Source organism: Vigna unguiculata, chromosome 4, assembly GCF_037176805.1.
Source record: "Vigna unguiculata cultivar grain cowpea cultivar isolate G323 ecotype 2 chromosome 4, ASM3717680v1, whole genome shotgun sequence".
Lineage (NCBI taxonomy): Eukaryota > Viridiplantae > Streptophyta > Magnoliopsida > Fabales > Fabaceae > Vigna > Vigna unguiculata.
The window spans coordinates 32,690,013-32,707,178 of NC_140795.1; the positions used below are offsets into that span (position 1 = coordinate 32,690,013).

Below are 17,166 nucleotides of genomic sequence, written 5' to 3' on the forward strand. Positions count from 1 at the left end.
CAAGGGAGGCCTACACTTCCGGCCATAAAGAGCCTAATATGGTGCCATCCCAATGCTCGCATGGAAACTATTGTTGTAGGTGAACTCAATCAATGGTAACACTTCATCCCAAGCACCCAAATGATCCAATATGCACGTCCGTAGTAAGTCCTCAAGTGACTGGATCGTCCTCTCAGACCTCAAGTGACTGGATCGTCCTCTGCCAAAACCGTGATGTGAACCGTGGATCCCTATCTTATACAATGCTCGAAGGCACCCCATGCAACCTCATGATCTCTTTGATGTACAACTGAGCCAACTTAACCATAGACATCCTCAGGTTCATCGCCAAGAAATGCGCAGTCTTAGTCAGTCGGTCCACTCTGACCTAGATGGTGTCATGCCCCCTAAAAGTTCTGGGCAAATGGGTTACAAAATCCATCGAGATGCTATGCCATTTCCACACTAGTATTTCCAGGGGTTGTAGAATCCCACCTGGTCTCTGATGCTCAACCTTTGCCTTCTGACAGGTCAGGCAGAAAAATACAAACTATGCTACATCTTTCTTCATACTCTGCCACCAAAAATTTTCCTTGAGGTCCTGGTACATCTTAGTCATGCCCGGATGCAAACTAAGACGACTTTTGTGTCCTTTCTCTAGGATCAACTTCTTCACCTCCACATGTCAGGCACACACGCTCTTCCCTGGAACCGTAGTATACCGTCATTACCCAAGGCGAAATCCCTTGTCTCCTCTAATCCAAGTTGCTCTCTAACTCTGTTTATACTAGCATCAAACAATTGTCTTTCTCTAACTGAGTCCAGGAAGTCACTAGATATAGTCAGGTTACCACATCTAATGAATTCTGATTCCAACTCCACCTGTAGCTTCATGTATCTGAATTTCTCCAACTGTTCCACCTCCTTCATCATGAGGTGTTCGGTATGTACTGTCTTACTACTCAGAGCATCAGCTACTACGTTCGCCTTCCCTAAATGATATAAAAGTTCAAAATCATAGTCTTTCAAGAATTCCATCCATCTTCTCTACCTCATGTTCAGCTCCTTCTGATCAAATAGATACTTGAGGCTCTTGTGATCACTAAATACACGGAACTTGGCACCATAGAGGTAGTGCATCCAGATCTTCAAGGCCAACACAATAGCCGCCAACTCCAAGTCATGAGTGGGGTAGTTTCTCTCATGCACCTTGAGTTGCCTCGAAGCGTAGGCCACTGCCTTCTTTTCCTGCATCAAAACACAACCAAGCCCCAAGTGAGAGGCGTCACAATAAACCTCAAAGGGTCTTCCAACATTGGGGATCACTAGGATTGGTGCATTTGCCAACCTTTGCTTAAGCTCTTGGAAGCTTTCCTCACACTTATCTGTCCAAGTGAAGTGCTAGTCCTTCCGGGTAAGCTGTGTCAAAGGTGCCACTATTTTGGAGAATCCCTCAATGAACCTCCTATAGTAACCTACTAAACCCACGAAGCTCCTTATCTCCATCGTTGACTTGGGACTTTCCCATTTTACCACTACATCCTCCTTTGTTGGGTCCACCGCTATCCCATGGGCGGATATCACATGTCCCAAGAACTGTACTTCATCCATCCAAAATTCACACTTAGACAATTTAACATATAGTTGCTTCTTCCTCAGAATACCAAGCACTAGCCTTAGGTGGTCGGCATGCTTCTCTTGAGTTCTGGAATAGATAAGGATATCGTCTATGAAGACTACAACAAACTTATCCAGGAACGGTTTGAATATCCGGTTCATGTAGTCCATGAACACTACTGGAGCATTGGTCACACCAAAAGGCATAACCACATACTCGTAGTGTCCATACCGGGATCTGAAGGCCGTCTTCTGCACATCATCAGCCTTTACCAATGTCTGATGATATCCTGACCGCAAGTCAATTTTTGAGAATACCGATGATCCATGTAACTGATCCATCAAATCATCTATTCTCAGGAGGGCGTACTTGTTCTTGATTGTCATCTTGTTCAGTTGTTTGTAGTCCGCACACAAACGTGAACCCCCATCCTTCTTCTTTACCAACAGTACTGGTGCTCCCCAAGGTGAAGTGCTAGGTCATATGAATTGCTTTCCCAACAACTCCTTTATCTGCTTCTTGAGTTCCACCAACTCTACCGGAGTCATACGATATGGAGCCATCGACACCGGCCCGGTTCCAGGTGCCAAGTTAATCGAGAACTCCACTTCTCTACTGGGAGGTAACCCCGATACTTCATCTGGAAATACATCTTCAAATTCTTGCACCACGGGTATGACAGACTTCATTTCTTCTCCCTCCACCTCTAGATGTGTGAAGATTTGGAAACACTAAGCACCGTCCTGTAGCTCCTTCATGACCCCGTAAGATGATAGTAACTCAGGCTCCTCTGAGTTGGGAAACAATAACTTTTTCTTTCGGTAATCTATAATAATGCAATTGGCAGAGAGCCAATTCATTCCCAAGATCACCTCTAACTCTTGTAGAGGTAGGAATATCAGGTTCACTTTGTACCTTCATCCCTCTACCTCCACTGGACACTTAGCACACAAGGACGACGTCCTGACCAAACCCAATGCTGGAGTAGACACCACAAGTTCACACTGCAGCTCACACACCGGCGGACCTAACTTTTTCACAAATGCATCTAACACAAATGAGTGTGTCGATCCAAAGTCTTATAGCACACAACAAGCTTTTCCAGCTATCATACAATGGTCTATAATAACGTTACATGAGCTTGCTGCCTCCGCTCTAATCATGGCGTATACTCTGCCCGATGCCTGAGGCCTATTGCCTCCCCTCCTCTGCTGGTTCTGGGCTGGGGCCGGAGTTGGGGTACGAGTTGCTGTCCTTGCCGAAGTGGCCTTCCTTGCCACAATTGTTACACCTCTTGAAGACTGCAAGCTGGGGGCAAACATTCCTCTTATGTGGTCCCCCACATTGGTAGCACTGAATCCTGCTCTGCTGGGACAAAGGCTCCCTAGACCCTTGAGACTGGAAATATGGCCTAGTATAGGGTTTCATCCTCTCCTCGTGCCTATGCTTGGACCCAGATGGTCATCCCACTCTCTTTTGGTGTGGGTGCTGAGTCTCCACCTCCACCTTCATCTTCTCCATGACCCTTGCCTTCTCCACCAAGGCTGCAAAGTCCTTGATGGATAGCGGGGCCACCATCAAACGAAGATCTCCTCGGAGTCCGTTCTCAAATTTCCTGCATCGCCACTCTTCATCCAGCGACATGGTGTAGAAACGACTGAGATGTTTGAACTTTTCTGCATACTCAGCCACATATTTGTTCCCTTGAGTCAACTGTAGAAACTCCACCTCTTTGGCATATTTGACACTGTCAGGGAAGTACTCGGAAAGAAATTTTCTCCTGAAGACATCCCAAGTAACTGGTTCCTGCCTCTCCTCCATGATGGACTTCATGCTGACCCACCAGTGCTCAGCCTCACCTATGAGCATGTACACCGTAAAGGCCAATCTACTCTCCTTGGGGCACATCTTGGCATCGAATATTCTCTCAATGTCCTTCAGCCACTGGTCTGCGACATCCGGACTGGTCTTTCCATTGAACTTGACTGGATGGTGCTTCAGGAAGTCCTCCAGACTCCATTCCTGATGGAGAGGTCTTGGTTCAAGGCCATGGACAGGGGTGGCGGTCCTGTTCTCCTCCAACTAGCGGAGGGCTTCCATATGTTGTTTGTAAGCGTCCTCAACAGCCACCCTAGCAGCCTCCATCTGCTGCATCACCAGTTGTTGCTGCTCAAGCGATGCCGCTTGTCGCTGCAATGATGCTTCATGTTGTTGCATCATCGCTGTACTCTGCTGTGTCATAGCAGCCATCATCACTTCTATCGCCCTGGCGATATCTGGTGCGTCGCCCTGAGAAGGCTGAGAGTTCCTACGCTGAGGTGCCATGTCACTGGCACACAGGAAAAACAAGAGTTAGACTTGGTTAGATGATAGCTTAGCTAGCAACACACAAGCCACAATGGTAGCTAAGCAGGCACACTAGACCATAGATCCTAAGGAACGACCGCTCTGATACCGTAAATGTAACGTCCCAATTAAATAGATAAATCCAATTTAATAAAACACCACATACATAAATATCCAGAGAGTACGAAGATTTGGGACAAGAAGTACACAGTACCCCAAACATATTTATAACAAAAGGAAGCGGCTCCACGTGGCCTAAACAAGATACAGAGTCTCGTCAAGAGCGAGAGAAACTTAAACTACTAAAACTCCAAAAGCTGTGGGCCCCAAAGTGAGCCCGATACCCGACCAAGATTCATCAAGCTGCAGCGTCTCTACCATCATTACCACTGCCAGGGATTCTCACATCTGCTCACATCAATGAAATTGATTATCATCGCAATAGAGAAAACCACACACAACATACAAGCAAGCGAAAGGGTAAGCTAGTGTAAAGGAATCTTATATCATAACATTCAACATGTAGTTTTAAAGTCAGACACAAATAACAAACATTCACCCATAGACTTCCAAATCATTTGAGACCCCAAGACTTGACTATCCAGATACGTAAAATGAGGCACCACCACAAGGCAGTGAAATTACGTCCTAGAAATGAGGCGTCACCACGAGGCCTTCTCGGAATTACACCCTTATAAGAGGCACCACCACGTGGCCTTCGTGGAATTACGTCCTGGCCTTGAGGCACCACCACGATACTCACGTGTAATTACGTTCTTATGTTGAGGCACCACCATGAACTCTCACCACGAGGTTCATGGAATTAAGTCCAATAGGTGAGGCACCACCAGGGACTCCCATTAGGAAGGTCCATGGGATTACGTCCAACAAATGAGGCGCCACCATGAGCTTTCACTACAAGAGTCATGGAATGACGCCCTACTCACTTTGTACATGTTTCACCAACCAATCAGAAAGTTCCCATAATACTAATATTATGTATAACAACCAATCATACAACTCATGCTTTCCAATTGATACACAATGAAGCAACATATCATTTACATCTCAACCTCATATATTAATCAAGGCATCATCCCTCAAACTTTTCTAGTAAAGCATTCAAGTCAGGCAAACAAGCAACCACATCATTGGCTATTCACGTTATAACACAAAACCTGCCACAGTCTCGCTCAGGCTAGAAGACCTCGCTCAGGCGAGAGATCCTCTCGCCCAAGCGAGCCCCTTCTCGCCTAGGCGAGAGCTCGAGCTTGAGTAGTGGAACAGTGGCTCTTGCGGATTCTCGCTCAAGCAAGCTCCTTCTCGCCTAAGCGAGATTACCCCTCGCTCAAAATGAAGACGAGTCGCCTGAGCGACAATTCGCGCAGAAAAGCTTGGGTGAGCCTCTATTAGTCTCGCCTTGGTGAGGCATGCTCGCTTGGACGAGAAAGACAGTGTTCACCACTGTTCACTCGTGAAAAACGCAGAACCCAACCCCAAGAATCATGCTTTCATCAATATCAAGAAATCAAACCACGAGCATACTTCAAACATATGATTCAGACTTAGAAAGCATACTAAAAATGCAAATAGCTATAAACCCTAACTTTCCTTACTTGGAAAGGGTTTAGCAAAATGCTTCGACACCCGATTCAAGGAACCCAAGAACTTCGAAAGTGGACTCAAGAGCTGAGAATAAAAATACAAGAAATAACGAGGTAACTACAGTAAGTTTCACAGAACCATGAGAACCAACTTAGAATGAGAAAAACACAGTTCAAGAACAACTTACGTGAAGGAAGAACGAGGTTGGCACTAGCTCGAAAGGGACGTAGGACCAAACCCTAGCAAAGGATCTGTGGAGAGAATGAAGGGAGAGTTAAGGTACTGATTTCGCAAAGTGAGCTGAAAATAAGGGACTTGGCTACTTTAAGGGCCTTTGCATCCCATGGGCCAGCCTTTTAGCCCAACAGTGTGACAACTCTTAAACATTATTAAAAAAAATAAAAGAGGGCCTTACACGAAACGCGAGGTATTTGTGGTCTTTGGAGTGGCATAAGGGTTACGGTTGTCCTTCGTTCCTTTAGTTCGTTGGAGAAAGTTAATTGACGTTTAGAGGCGGAGCTTCAACTTGACAAGGGGAGCCACGGCTCCCCCAAGGTTTCTTTTTTCTTATATATATATATATATATATATATATATATATATATATATATATATATATTAAAAATATATTTATATAATTTAGTTTTAAAAAGTTTTATTTAAATTTAAAAATCAGGTTTTCTTTTTCTTTTACAATTTATTTTACTTCTTTATTTGATTTCTTTTTTTTATACCTCCGTCTATCTTTCTGTTCTTCTTTCTATTCCAATTTTTATCATCATTCTCTTATTATTTTCAAAATTAAACGGCACCACAGCAAAAATGAGGAGTTAAGAAACATTTTGGACCGAACAATTCTTTCTTTTGAGTAAGTTCATTTTTTATCCTTTTTTTTCGAAATAATATGTTTTCCTCTTGTATGTGGCTTTTCTAGACTCTAGGCATATTATGATAATAAAATCATGATAATATTATGAATCTACTTTAAGATAAGGGAAGCTAATTATTTAGAAGGTGATAATGTTCTTAAAATATTGAGTCTTGGTTTTGAGATTTAATTTGGGGTATTCATAATTTTATCTTTTAATAAATAAGTGAGAGGTGACACATTTATATTAAAAAAATTATGATAAAAGAGTAGAAAATTGATTCTTTTTACAAGAGCAATGTTTGTGATGAAGATGAAAAAAATGCATTTATGTCATCCATACTTGAAAAAATTTACGATAAACCAAAAATTAAAGAAAATGAAAAACAACTCTATAAAGTTCCTAGAGTTACATATAATAAATTTGAAAATACTTTAGAATGTGATCCGGGTATACGTTTTCAAATTGCGCATGCAATACCCACCAAATCAAATTGATGAGGTACGAATGACTTATATAAAATGGGGTCCATATCAAATGGATCTAGAAAATTATTTGTTGTCTAGTAAAAATGGTTATCCAAGAAGATTTCAATACACATGGTTTAGCTTATTTCCTTCATGGTAAGAGTATTCGGATTCGCCATTAAAAGATACTGCATATTGTTTACCGTGCTATCTTTTTAGTAAAAAACCAAGCAGACGACTTGACTCAAATGTTTTAATTGTTACATATAGTTGAGTTGATTTTCCTTGAATTCTAATTGGCATTGAGTTGATTGTCATCAACATGTTTTATTTTTTATTTTTGAGTGTTTTTTTATAGGCTTTAAAAGATTTTATAGCAAGCACTATGATAATCTATATTGCAAGAGATATTACAACAAACTTCATTTCTGATTCAATTATTCAAGTTTTTAAAAGTTACCTATAGTAACTTTTTTTTTTATTTTAATATATGATTGTTGATAATAAATTTTATGTTACACTTTCATATATATTACTATCACATTTTTTTGGATTCTATTATCGTATGTGCTTGTTTTGAATAGAAAAAATAATGTGAGAAAATAATTTTTTTAATATAAAAATATAATTTGGCCCTCCTAAAATTTTAGTCCAAGTTTCGCTACTGTTGAGGTTGCTTCTTGAAGAGGTGCGTGGCAAACACGAAGTTGGTTTTTCATTTCAAATGTTGGTTTAGGAGGTTAGGGTTAGTAACTCTATTATTTTTTTTTGTTCTTGTTGCCCCTAGAATGATGTCAGTGACATTAACTTCACTCTTATAGTCCTTGAATTAAAATGATACTTTATTCATCCACTGTTAACAGTAGGTGCTAAATATAATACAAATAATTACTAACCCAAGATATATGTTTTGCTTATAAAATAAAACCTCTTACCAAACCACAATAAAATATATTTCATTTTTGTCTCTTAAATAATATTATTTAAAAAATAATATATATTTGTTGATAACACAAATTGTTTACCCTGTTATGTTAAAAAATTGCATATAATAATTACAAAATTCTCATATAATAATTTTGTCTTGAAAAAAATGTCAACAAAAAATTACATTTACCTTTTGAATATTAAATTATAATATAAATATTTTTATTGTTGAATATTTTTCATATTATTAATATGTAAAACTTAAACTGATATTATTTAATAAAAAAAATTAACATGATTTTAAATAATTATATTTGTAACATAATAGATTAAAACATTGTACTTAATAATTCATTTCAAAGCTTTAAGTTATATATTTGTAATAAATAAAAAATTGTAATTCTTAATATTTTATATATATATATATATATATATATATTCAATTCACTTTTTACAATTTTTAACTTGAAAATGTAGAGCTTAATATTTTAGTAAGATTGAAACAAAATGTATAAACTAATAAACTAATTATTTTAAAATATATCATTAATGTACTTATATTTTCATTAGATGGGTCTAAAATTATATATTAGACATAAATTAGTTAGACAAGTTTATCAATAGACATTAGACAAATATAATAAAAGCAATTAGATGAGTAACAATAGATACATCAAATGTGTCTGTTCATACATCGATTAGATAAGTATAAAAAAAATCTTTAGATGAGTCTAACAATATATACAAAATAAATGAGTTTATCCATACATTAATTAGACAAGTATATCAAAAATAATTAGATGAGTCATTTTCATACGTTGATTAGATGAGTCTAAGAATACATTGATTAGATAACTATAATAAAAAATATTAAACAAGTTGTTGATGAACTGATTATACAAGTTTAACAATATATATTAGATGATGTTGTTAAGGTCTCGCATTGGGTAAAAATGAAAAAGTTGAGCAACATATAAGGTAGAAGATTCATAAACACATTATCTTAAGTTTTTGGATTTGATGTTGTGTCAATCCCTTATGTGGTTGGAGTTAGGTCTCATTCATGTTGTCTTCCCTCAAAAGACCTAACAAATGACTCTTTCCATATACAATCACTAAAAATAATTAATACACATTAATAATAATATTAATAACAATAATAAATGATAATAATAAAAAATTAATTTTAACTACAAGGGTAAAATAATAATCTTACATCTTAATCTATTAAAACTTTATTTTTTATCTATCAAAACAAATACAAATTTTATCTTCAAAACCACTCAAATCCATTTACTCACTTTTCCTTAAATCCATCTTCACACAAAAACACACCTCACATCCTTAAGGAGGTTTTGGGTTTGAGATGATATCAATCTTTTATGTGATTTGAACTCGAATCACATCTGCGTTGTTTCTTCTGATGAATTCTCCTTCAAAAGATCTAACAGATGAATCTTTTTATCCAATCACTAGACAAAAATTAATAATTAATATACATTGATTGATACACATTCATTGTCTAATAATATTAATGACAATAATAAATGATAATAATAATAATATAGTAATTAAAATATAAAATAATTTTTTATTATTAAATTTTGATAACTTTTTCTTACAATGTCATTTTTTAAGTGATTTTTCATTTTTTCTTTTTTTCATTCTCAATATTTTAAAATCATTTAGAAGATGACATCTCATGTGTAAGAGAAAGTTATCAAAATTTAATAGTCAAACAATTGTTGTCCAATTAAAATAGTAATCTTGTTAATCCATTAAAATTTTATTTTGTATCTATTACATCGATCATATTACTCAGACTTTCTTTCTAAATCCACCACCCACTTTTACCTTCGAATCTCGAGAGAAAAACAAAATACATCTACCATTTCCAAATCTCTCAAAAAAAACACGTAAACTTTATTTCCAAATTCGATCAAATCCATCTAGTAACTCTACCTTATCTTTAAAGAAAAACACAGTTTCACCTTTGGTATTCATCCATTACGTAAGCTCTTAACCATGCAGCGTGAACTCCCATGTCAATTTGTCTTCACACCCTTCTCACGTCTTTATATAGACTCTCACACACACTCTCAGGCCAAACACTCATTTAACTGAACACTATCAAGCAACACCTCCAACAACCATGCTCACTCTTTTTTACTTCTTTCTCACATGCATCGTTCTTCTCTTCTCTTGGAGCTTCTTCTTCAAAACAAGAAGCTTCTGGAACCTTCCTCCGGGGCCCGTCTCCTTCCCCATAATCGGAAACCTCCACCAGATGAGACAACCACTCCACCGCACCTTCCACGCCCTTTCTCAGAAACATGGCAAAGTTTTCTCTCTCTGGTTCGGTTCGCGCTTCGTGGTTGTCCTTTCCTCGCCCGAGGCAGTGCAGGAGTGCTTCACCAAAAACGACATCGTCTTGGCGAACCGGCCTCGTTTCCTCGCCGGGAAATACATCGGCTACAATTACACCACCTTCGCAGTGTCGCCCTACGACGACCACTGGCGCAACCTCCGTCGAATCGTGTCGCTCGAGGTTCTCTCAACGCACCGTTTGAACTGCTTCACGGAAATCCGAAGGGACGAGATCATGAGGCTCGTGCGAAAGTTTGCTCACGACTCGCGCAACGCCTTGGCAAAGTGGAACTCAAATCCAGGTAAATTTAGTTGTAGAATTAAGTTAGGTAGAAATTACTGAAATAGTAGAAGCAAAGTTTTGATTATACTCCACATTTTTCTTTTTTAATTTTGTATTGTTTGTATAATTTATTGAAATTTTTTGGAAATGACTTTTAACACTATAATGAGGATGGTGTCTGGAAAGAGGTATTACGGTGAAGATTGTGATGTGAGTAATGCGGAAGAAGCAAGGCAATTTAGAGGGATTATTAAAGAGTTGGTGGCTTTGGGAGGGGCAAATAATGCTGGGGACTTCTTGCCTTTGTTAAGGTGGTTTAATTTTGATGATTTGGAGAAGAAGCTGAAGAAAATCAGTAAGAGAACCGATGCTTTTCTACAAGGACTCGTTGACGAACATCGTAACAGAAAACAGAGTGCCAATACTATGATAGATCATCTTTTAACACAACAACAATCACAACCTGAATACTACACGGATGAAATCATTAAAGGACTTGTCCTGGTAATTACTATATTATCTCCTTATATCATTTGAGGTTGTTTAAAAGAGTGAAAAGAAGTACAGTAAATGCCTAACTAGTATATTCAATATTGCGTTGATTATTGGCATCTCGATAAGTCAGTCTCTTTTGTGATTGGGATTGGATAATTTGTGAATGAAATGCATGAAACAAAAATTGGAAGGGAAAATAATACATGGAACATTAAAGATGACAGTTGTGCATGTGGTCATAACAGACCTGTTTGTCGACTCTTGTGAGCATGCATTGGTCTAGGAAACGGTGGAAACCAAAACTTGGGGAAAAATTGTTACACCCATGTTCTTACCTCCTTTCATAATTTGTGAAATGAACTGTCAGTAAACTTCAACTGGTTCAAAAAGAAACGTGATTAAAAGATAATTTAAAAAATGTAGTTTTCTTAAATGAAATTAAAAAACTAAACAAACGTACTTAATATTCTTGATTAAATTGAAATAGTCTGTTTTCCTTTATATTTATGTTTCGGAAGAAATATGCAAAAACATTAGAGAGAAGGGTATTATTTAAAGTGTTATTTTATTTTTCAGAAGATGGAAATTGTGTATTTTAGTTTTATTATTTACAAGATTTTTTTATTTGTTGCATTGCAGGTTATGTTATTGGCAGGAACAGACACATCGGCTGTAACTTTAGAATGGGAAATGAGTAATTTATTAAACCAACCAGAAATACTAAAGAAGGCAAAAAGGGAAATAGACACTCACATAGGTCAAAACCGTCTAGTAGATGAAGTTGACATTCCTAAACTTCCTTACATTCAAAACATTGTTTATGAGACACATCGTCTGCATCCTGCGGTTCCAATGCTGGCACCCCATTTCTCTTCCGAAGATTGCACCATTGGAGAATACAATCTTCCACAAAACACAATTTTGTTAGTAAATGCTTGGGCTATTCATAGAGACCCCAATTTGTGGAGTGACCCAACACATTTTAAGCCTGAAAGATTTGAAAATGAAAATGAAGCTAACAAGTTGCTCCCTTTCGGGTTAGGGAGAAGGGCTTGTCCTGGATCAAACTTAGCTCAACGCACAGTGAGCTTAACTTTGGCTTTATTGATTCAATGTTTTGAGTGGAAACGAAGCACTAATGAAGAAATTGATCTGATTGAAGGAAAAGGAATCACTGTTGGAAGAAAGTTTCCCTTAGAAGCCATGTGCCAAGTGTGGCAATCATCACCAATTAGGGATATTTTCTAGTGCTATTAAGAACACACCATTGTAGAAATGTTCTTGATAAAGTAATGGAAATATGCATAATAAAAGAAATTAATAATACTTTGTTTAAAAACAAATCATAGGATCAAGTCTAATCTTTAAACTACGCAAACGTTTTTCATATATATCCTTTATTTTTGAGTTATCTATTATATTACTTTCAGTTAGATAGGAATGTATTAATATGTACGGTGTGTTCATTTTTATTGATTTTAAAGTCTTTTTAATGATATGCGTAAAGGAAAATGATAAAGTGACTCCATTTTTTGACCCCTTCCATTACTACTTGAGGTGGCAGACAAACATGGTCAGGTGAGGTGGCTTTTATTATTGAAATTAATATAATTTAAAAAAAAAAATACTGAGGCAGGAAGTGGTGGGAAGTGAACAGCTTGACTTTCCTACTTTCACTTTCTGTGAAGTCTTTTTATGTTTCTTTCTCGCGCACACATACTCTCATTCTCTTCTCACCCCAACGAAAATTTTTGTGCGAAGTTTGTAAGGATTTTTACGAAGGAAGATAGAAAACAAAGACGGAGAAAGGGTTAGGGAGAAGAGGTGAAGAAGTTTTTTGGATTGTCTCTTGCATCCAAAGCTTGAAAGGGTTAGGGAGAAGAGTTTTCGGTTTTGTTGACGAAGGCTGTTTGTCTCTCTCGTAGAGCACGAAACGACGTGAGCGAGAAAAGGTGAAGGTGTTGTTGACGAAGGCGTTTTCTGTAATCAGTGAGGTGAAACAACTACTCCATTGGGCTTGGGGTGTTTGGACATTGTTTTCGAAGGTTGCAACTCTAAGAACGACGGCGGTTGTAAGACATGGAGAAATTTTTTACTTGCATTAGGGTGTGCTTTAGTGTTTAAAACACCTAAAATTTTGATTTTTTTTTTCCATTTGAATTAGATGATTGTTGATTCTAGGGTTTTCGTTTGTTGTGTTTGTGTGAGTAGCTATTTGTGATGGAGTTGGTTAGGTTTACTTTGGATGTGAAATTAATCGAAGTTGAAGTTGAAGTTTTTGATGAACCAAGTACTTTAATAGGTCTGTGAATACCAATTTTCTGAATAGGTTGATCAGAACTGTTTGATTTTTTGGTGATGACTTGTGTGCACACAAGTGATGACCTCTGCTGCATTTTTTGCAAGCATGTGGTATCACTCAATTTTTTTTAACTTTCATGTTATAGTAGTGACAACTTGTGAATGTGGTGATTAACTTTGGTGCATCTGTGTTCATTTCTAAATATGTCTTTCATGTTGTTGCATAACCAAGTTGATTAAAACTGTCTGATTTTTTGCTTATGACTTGTGTCCACACAAGTGATGACCTATGCTGCACTTTTTGCAAGCATGTGGTATCACTCAATTTTGGAACTTTCATGTTATAGCAGTGACAACTTATGAATGTGGTGATTAACTTTGGTGCATCTATGTTTATTCTAAATATGTCTTTCATGTTGTTTCATAGCCAAGTTGATTAAAACTGTTCGATTTTTTGGTGATGACCTGTGTGCATATAAGTGATAACCTCTGCTGCATTTTTTGCAAGCATGTGGAATCACTAAATTTTTGGAACTTTCATATTATAGTAGTGACAACTTGTGAATGTGGTGATTAACTTTGGTACATCTGTATGCAGCCCAATGTGCAACCTACTGACACTACTAATGTAGAGGATATATTGCATAAGATGGTTCCTCAATCCACCAATATTCCATGTTTTGAGGTTGGGGAGAGCTCCAAAGTTGGATCTTCTGTTCTGGATAATATATCACTTACATTATTCATGATTGTTTAATGTCTTTAATTTTTGTGTTATTTACTTTTAACTTTTGGGTTTATGTTGTTAATTTGTACTTTTAATTTCATGACACTATGTGTTTGAAAGGATGTACTACATCTATGGTATTAAACTTATTTTGTGCACTTTGGTATCCATGTAACTCAATGTCACTCAAATAATAGACGTTGATGAGGTTAGTCCACACCTCAAACATGACATTCATTTCAACTTTGGAAATATTATATGGTTATGTATGTACTATTAAATGTTGACCAACGATAAAGATTTTGCATCCCCTCCAAAATTTGTGTTATTAGGAAAGAGATTCAATATGTACCCCACTTATAGTCAATCACATAAATGCAATAAGATATAATGCAAGATATTGCATACGATGAAATGAGTTGTGGGATAACGGTTGCACAAGTGCAACATAACATACATGTCAATTGTTACAACAGTAAATGCTTACCAATCAAGTATTAACTTTTGACCTACACTAAATATTTTGCACACCTTCACAATTTGTGGTCTCTACTAAGGGTTTGAAGATGTAGACCACTATCCTTGAATTAATAAACCATACTAATATATATTCTATGGATTCAACCTCACCAAACTAGGTGTGAGATAATTGGTAAAACAGGACATACATGATAACTTTGGTAATTTTAAATACTGGTCATTTCACTATTAAGTATTAACTTGCGCTTCACATTTTGCACACACTCATAATCTGTGGTATTTGGTAAGGGTGTCAATATGTACCCCGTCTTTAATGAATTAAAACACCTTAATTACATATATGTAACATATTCAACATCATGAAACTTGGTATGGTATAATTCATCCACAAGTCCAACATGATGTATGCAAACATTATATGTTGACTAAAGAACTAATTAATATTGACCTGCTCTAAACAATTTGCACATTCATACAAAATCTGATACGAGATTAGAGTCAATTTTTTGAAGAACATCAATTTTTGCATGGGATAATTGGTCCACAAGTCCTACATCACATATTACATATTAACTTGATGTGGGATAGTTAGTAAAACAGGACAAACATGATTACTCTGGTATTTTTTAATGCAGATCACTGAAATATTAAGTGTTGACCTGCAAACAACATTTTGCACATAATTAGTTATTTGTGGTCTGTGTGGTAAGGGTTTGAACATATAAACCAATATTACTGAATTGATGACCACATACATATTAATTGCTGACCTACTATAAATTGTATTCACACAATTACATATGGTTGAATAATTCAACACAAATCACTCAATCCAAATGAGGATGAACAACATTCACCTATATCAACCAAGCATTGTAGTCTCAATGGCCTTATTTCAGGGCCAACAAAAACAAAACAAAATATCACTTTCTTAACCCAAAAATCCACAACGGTGATTTCAACCTGCCAATCATCGAGCTGAATCGAATAACAGAAAGCACCAAAAACCCTAACTTGGCTACAACCACAGAAACAAATCTTTAAACGAAATGAGATTTTGCGAGGTTCGTCCTCTCCCTCACCCTTTCTTCGATTTCACTAGAGATTTAAATAGGTAGAGATTTAGTCATATACAAATCCTTTCTTCCTTTCCCCTTTCTTCGTGTGGAGTGGTCTGTGCAAAGAGAACAACTTTCTTCGTCCCTTCAATTCCCACCTGCCTAAGTAATTTTAAAAAATAAAAGCCACATCACCTAGCCATGTTTACCTGCCACCTCAAGGAGTAATGGAAGGGGTCAAAAAATGGAGTCACTTTATCATTTTTCATGCGTAAAATATGATTAGAAAATATGTAAAGGTTAAAAAATCAAATCAAATTGAGTAAAACATAAATATATAAATTTAGAGTTGACTATTATTCTTCATCAAAATAAATTGATCTAATAAAAGTAGTGCATTTGAACCAAAATAAAAATTATGCCGTATTGAGTGGAAGAATTACAAAATGGCAGATTCTTTGATACGCGAGATTGTGGATGACAAATGAAACCATATTTATTGTTATTCTTTGATCCATTTTATTTTAACGAAAAATGCATGCATTGATCGTAGGCATGAGAGTTAGTCGGGTTTGAACATGACCGATATGATATAATCCAAATTTAATATTTTAAAATTTAATTCAATTATTTTCTTTGTTTGGTTAGTCAGATATAGATAGGTCCAAATACAGTTAAATATGGACAGATTATTCAGGTTTAACTTATTTAGATGAAATAATAAAAAATTTAATACTTGAAAAAGATATTTATTGATTGAATTTGTAAAATTAATAAATTCGTACAAGTATAACCACAAAGCCATCATAACCATTAGCCTTGAGCAATGGTCTGTTTGGGTCGGATTCGGGTTTAAGGAGACAGATCCGACCCAATCCGAGTTTAATATTTGGGATCCATATCCGACCATTTTGCTTCTCGATTTAAGCGGGTTCGGGTTTATTCGGATCGGTTAAAAACGGTTGGATAACATATTACCCGAATAAAAGAAAAAAAATGTAAGATTGAAAAGGAGAAGTAATTCCCAGCCCAGTTTCTGCAACTTCTCCACCGTGTCGTCACGCACGAACCAGATTGGCGAAGATCACACCATATCACAGTAGATCAAACTAGATAAAAGCATAGTAGAGCAGATCGAGCAAGATGGAAGCAAATCAAAGCACATCGGAGCAGATTGGTCCACCGCGTGCACTCGCCTCACACGTCGCAAGCTTCGACGGCCTTCTAGGCACCCCTTCAAAAACAAAATCATTTCTGCAAAACTATTTTTCAGAGTTAAGGGAGGTACTTGTAGGTTGAGATGAAGGAAAGGATGAGACGAAAGATAAGAAAACGAGTGTGCTTATGGTGTTCCCACGGGACCAGAGGGATTTGGAAGTTTCTTTTGGATTTCAATCGTATTAGAGATGCAGAAGAATGAGGAATTGCAACAGTTTGAAAATTTAGAATTAATGATACTGGGTCGCGTCGGGTATCCACGGATGTTTAATTCGATACTTGTACCCGACTGTTTATATCCGTATTTATCCGAATATTTTATCCATTCAACCCGAACCCAAATTCATCAAACCGAATTCATATTTTCTTTCCCGGATTTAACGGTTTCGGACGGGTCAAGTAATTTTGCTCACCCCTATTAACCAT

The 17,166-nt window shown here is 36.8% G+C and overlaps 1 protein-coding gene across 1 annotated transcript; it reads left to right on the forward strand.

Annotated features, from left to right (window-relative positions):
• The first annotated feature begins 9,937 nt into the window (after positions 1-9,937).
• Positions 9,938-12,255, forward strand: LOC114182619 (cytochrome P450 81E8-like). The gene is made up of 3 exons (XM_085672311.1): positions 9,938-10,477; positions 10,595-10,965; positions 11,596-12,255. The coding sequence occupies exons 1-3, from the start codon at positions 9,964-9,966 to the stop codon at positions 12,202-12,204; spliced, it is 1,494 nt and encodes a 497-aa protein (XP_085528437.1). The 5' UTR covers positions 9,938-9,963; the 3' UTR covers positions 12,205-12,255.
• The last annotated feature ends 4,911 nt before the right edge of the window (positions 12,256-17,166 follow it).

Bases quoted from the DNA above. Each gene is read 5' to 3' on its own strand.
- LOC114182619 (XM_085672311.1), top strand. From the start codon at position 9,964: ATGCTCACTCTTTTTTACTTCTTTCTCACATGCATCGTTCTTCTCTTC. The intron at 10,478-10,594 runs CAGGTAAATTTA...GTATAATTTATT, and splicing joins GGCAAAGTGGAACTCAAATC to GAAATTTTTTGGAAATGACT. The intron at 10,966-11,595 runs GTAATTACTATA...GTTGCATTGCAG, and splicing joins TCATTAAAGGACTTGTCCTG to GTTATGTTATTGGCAGGAAC.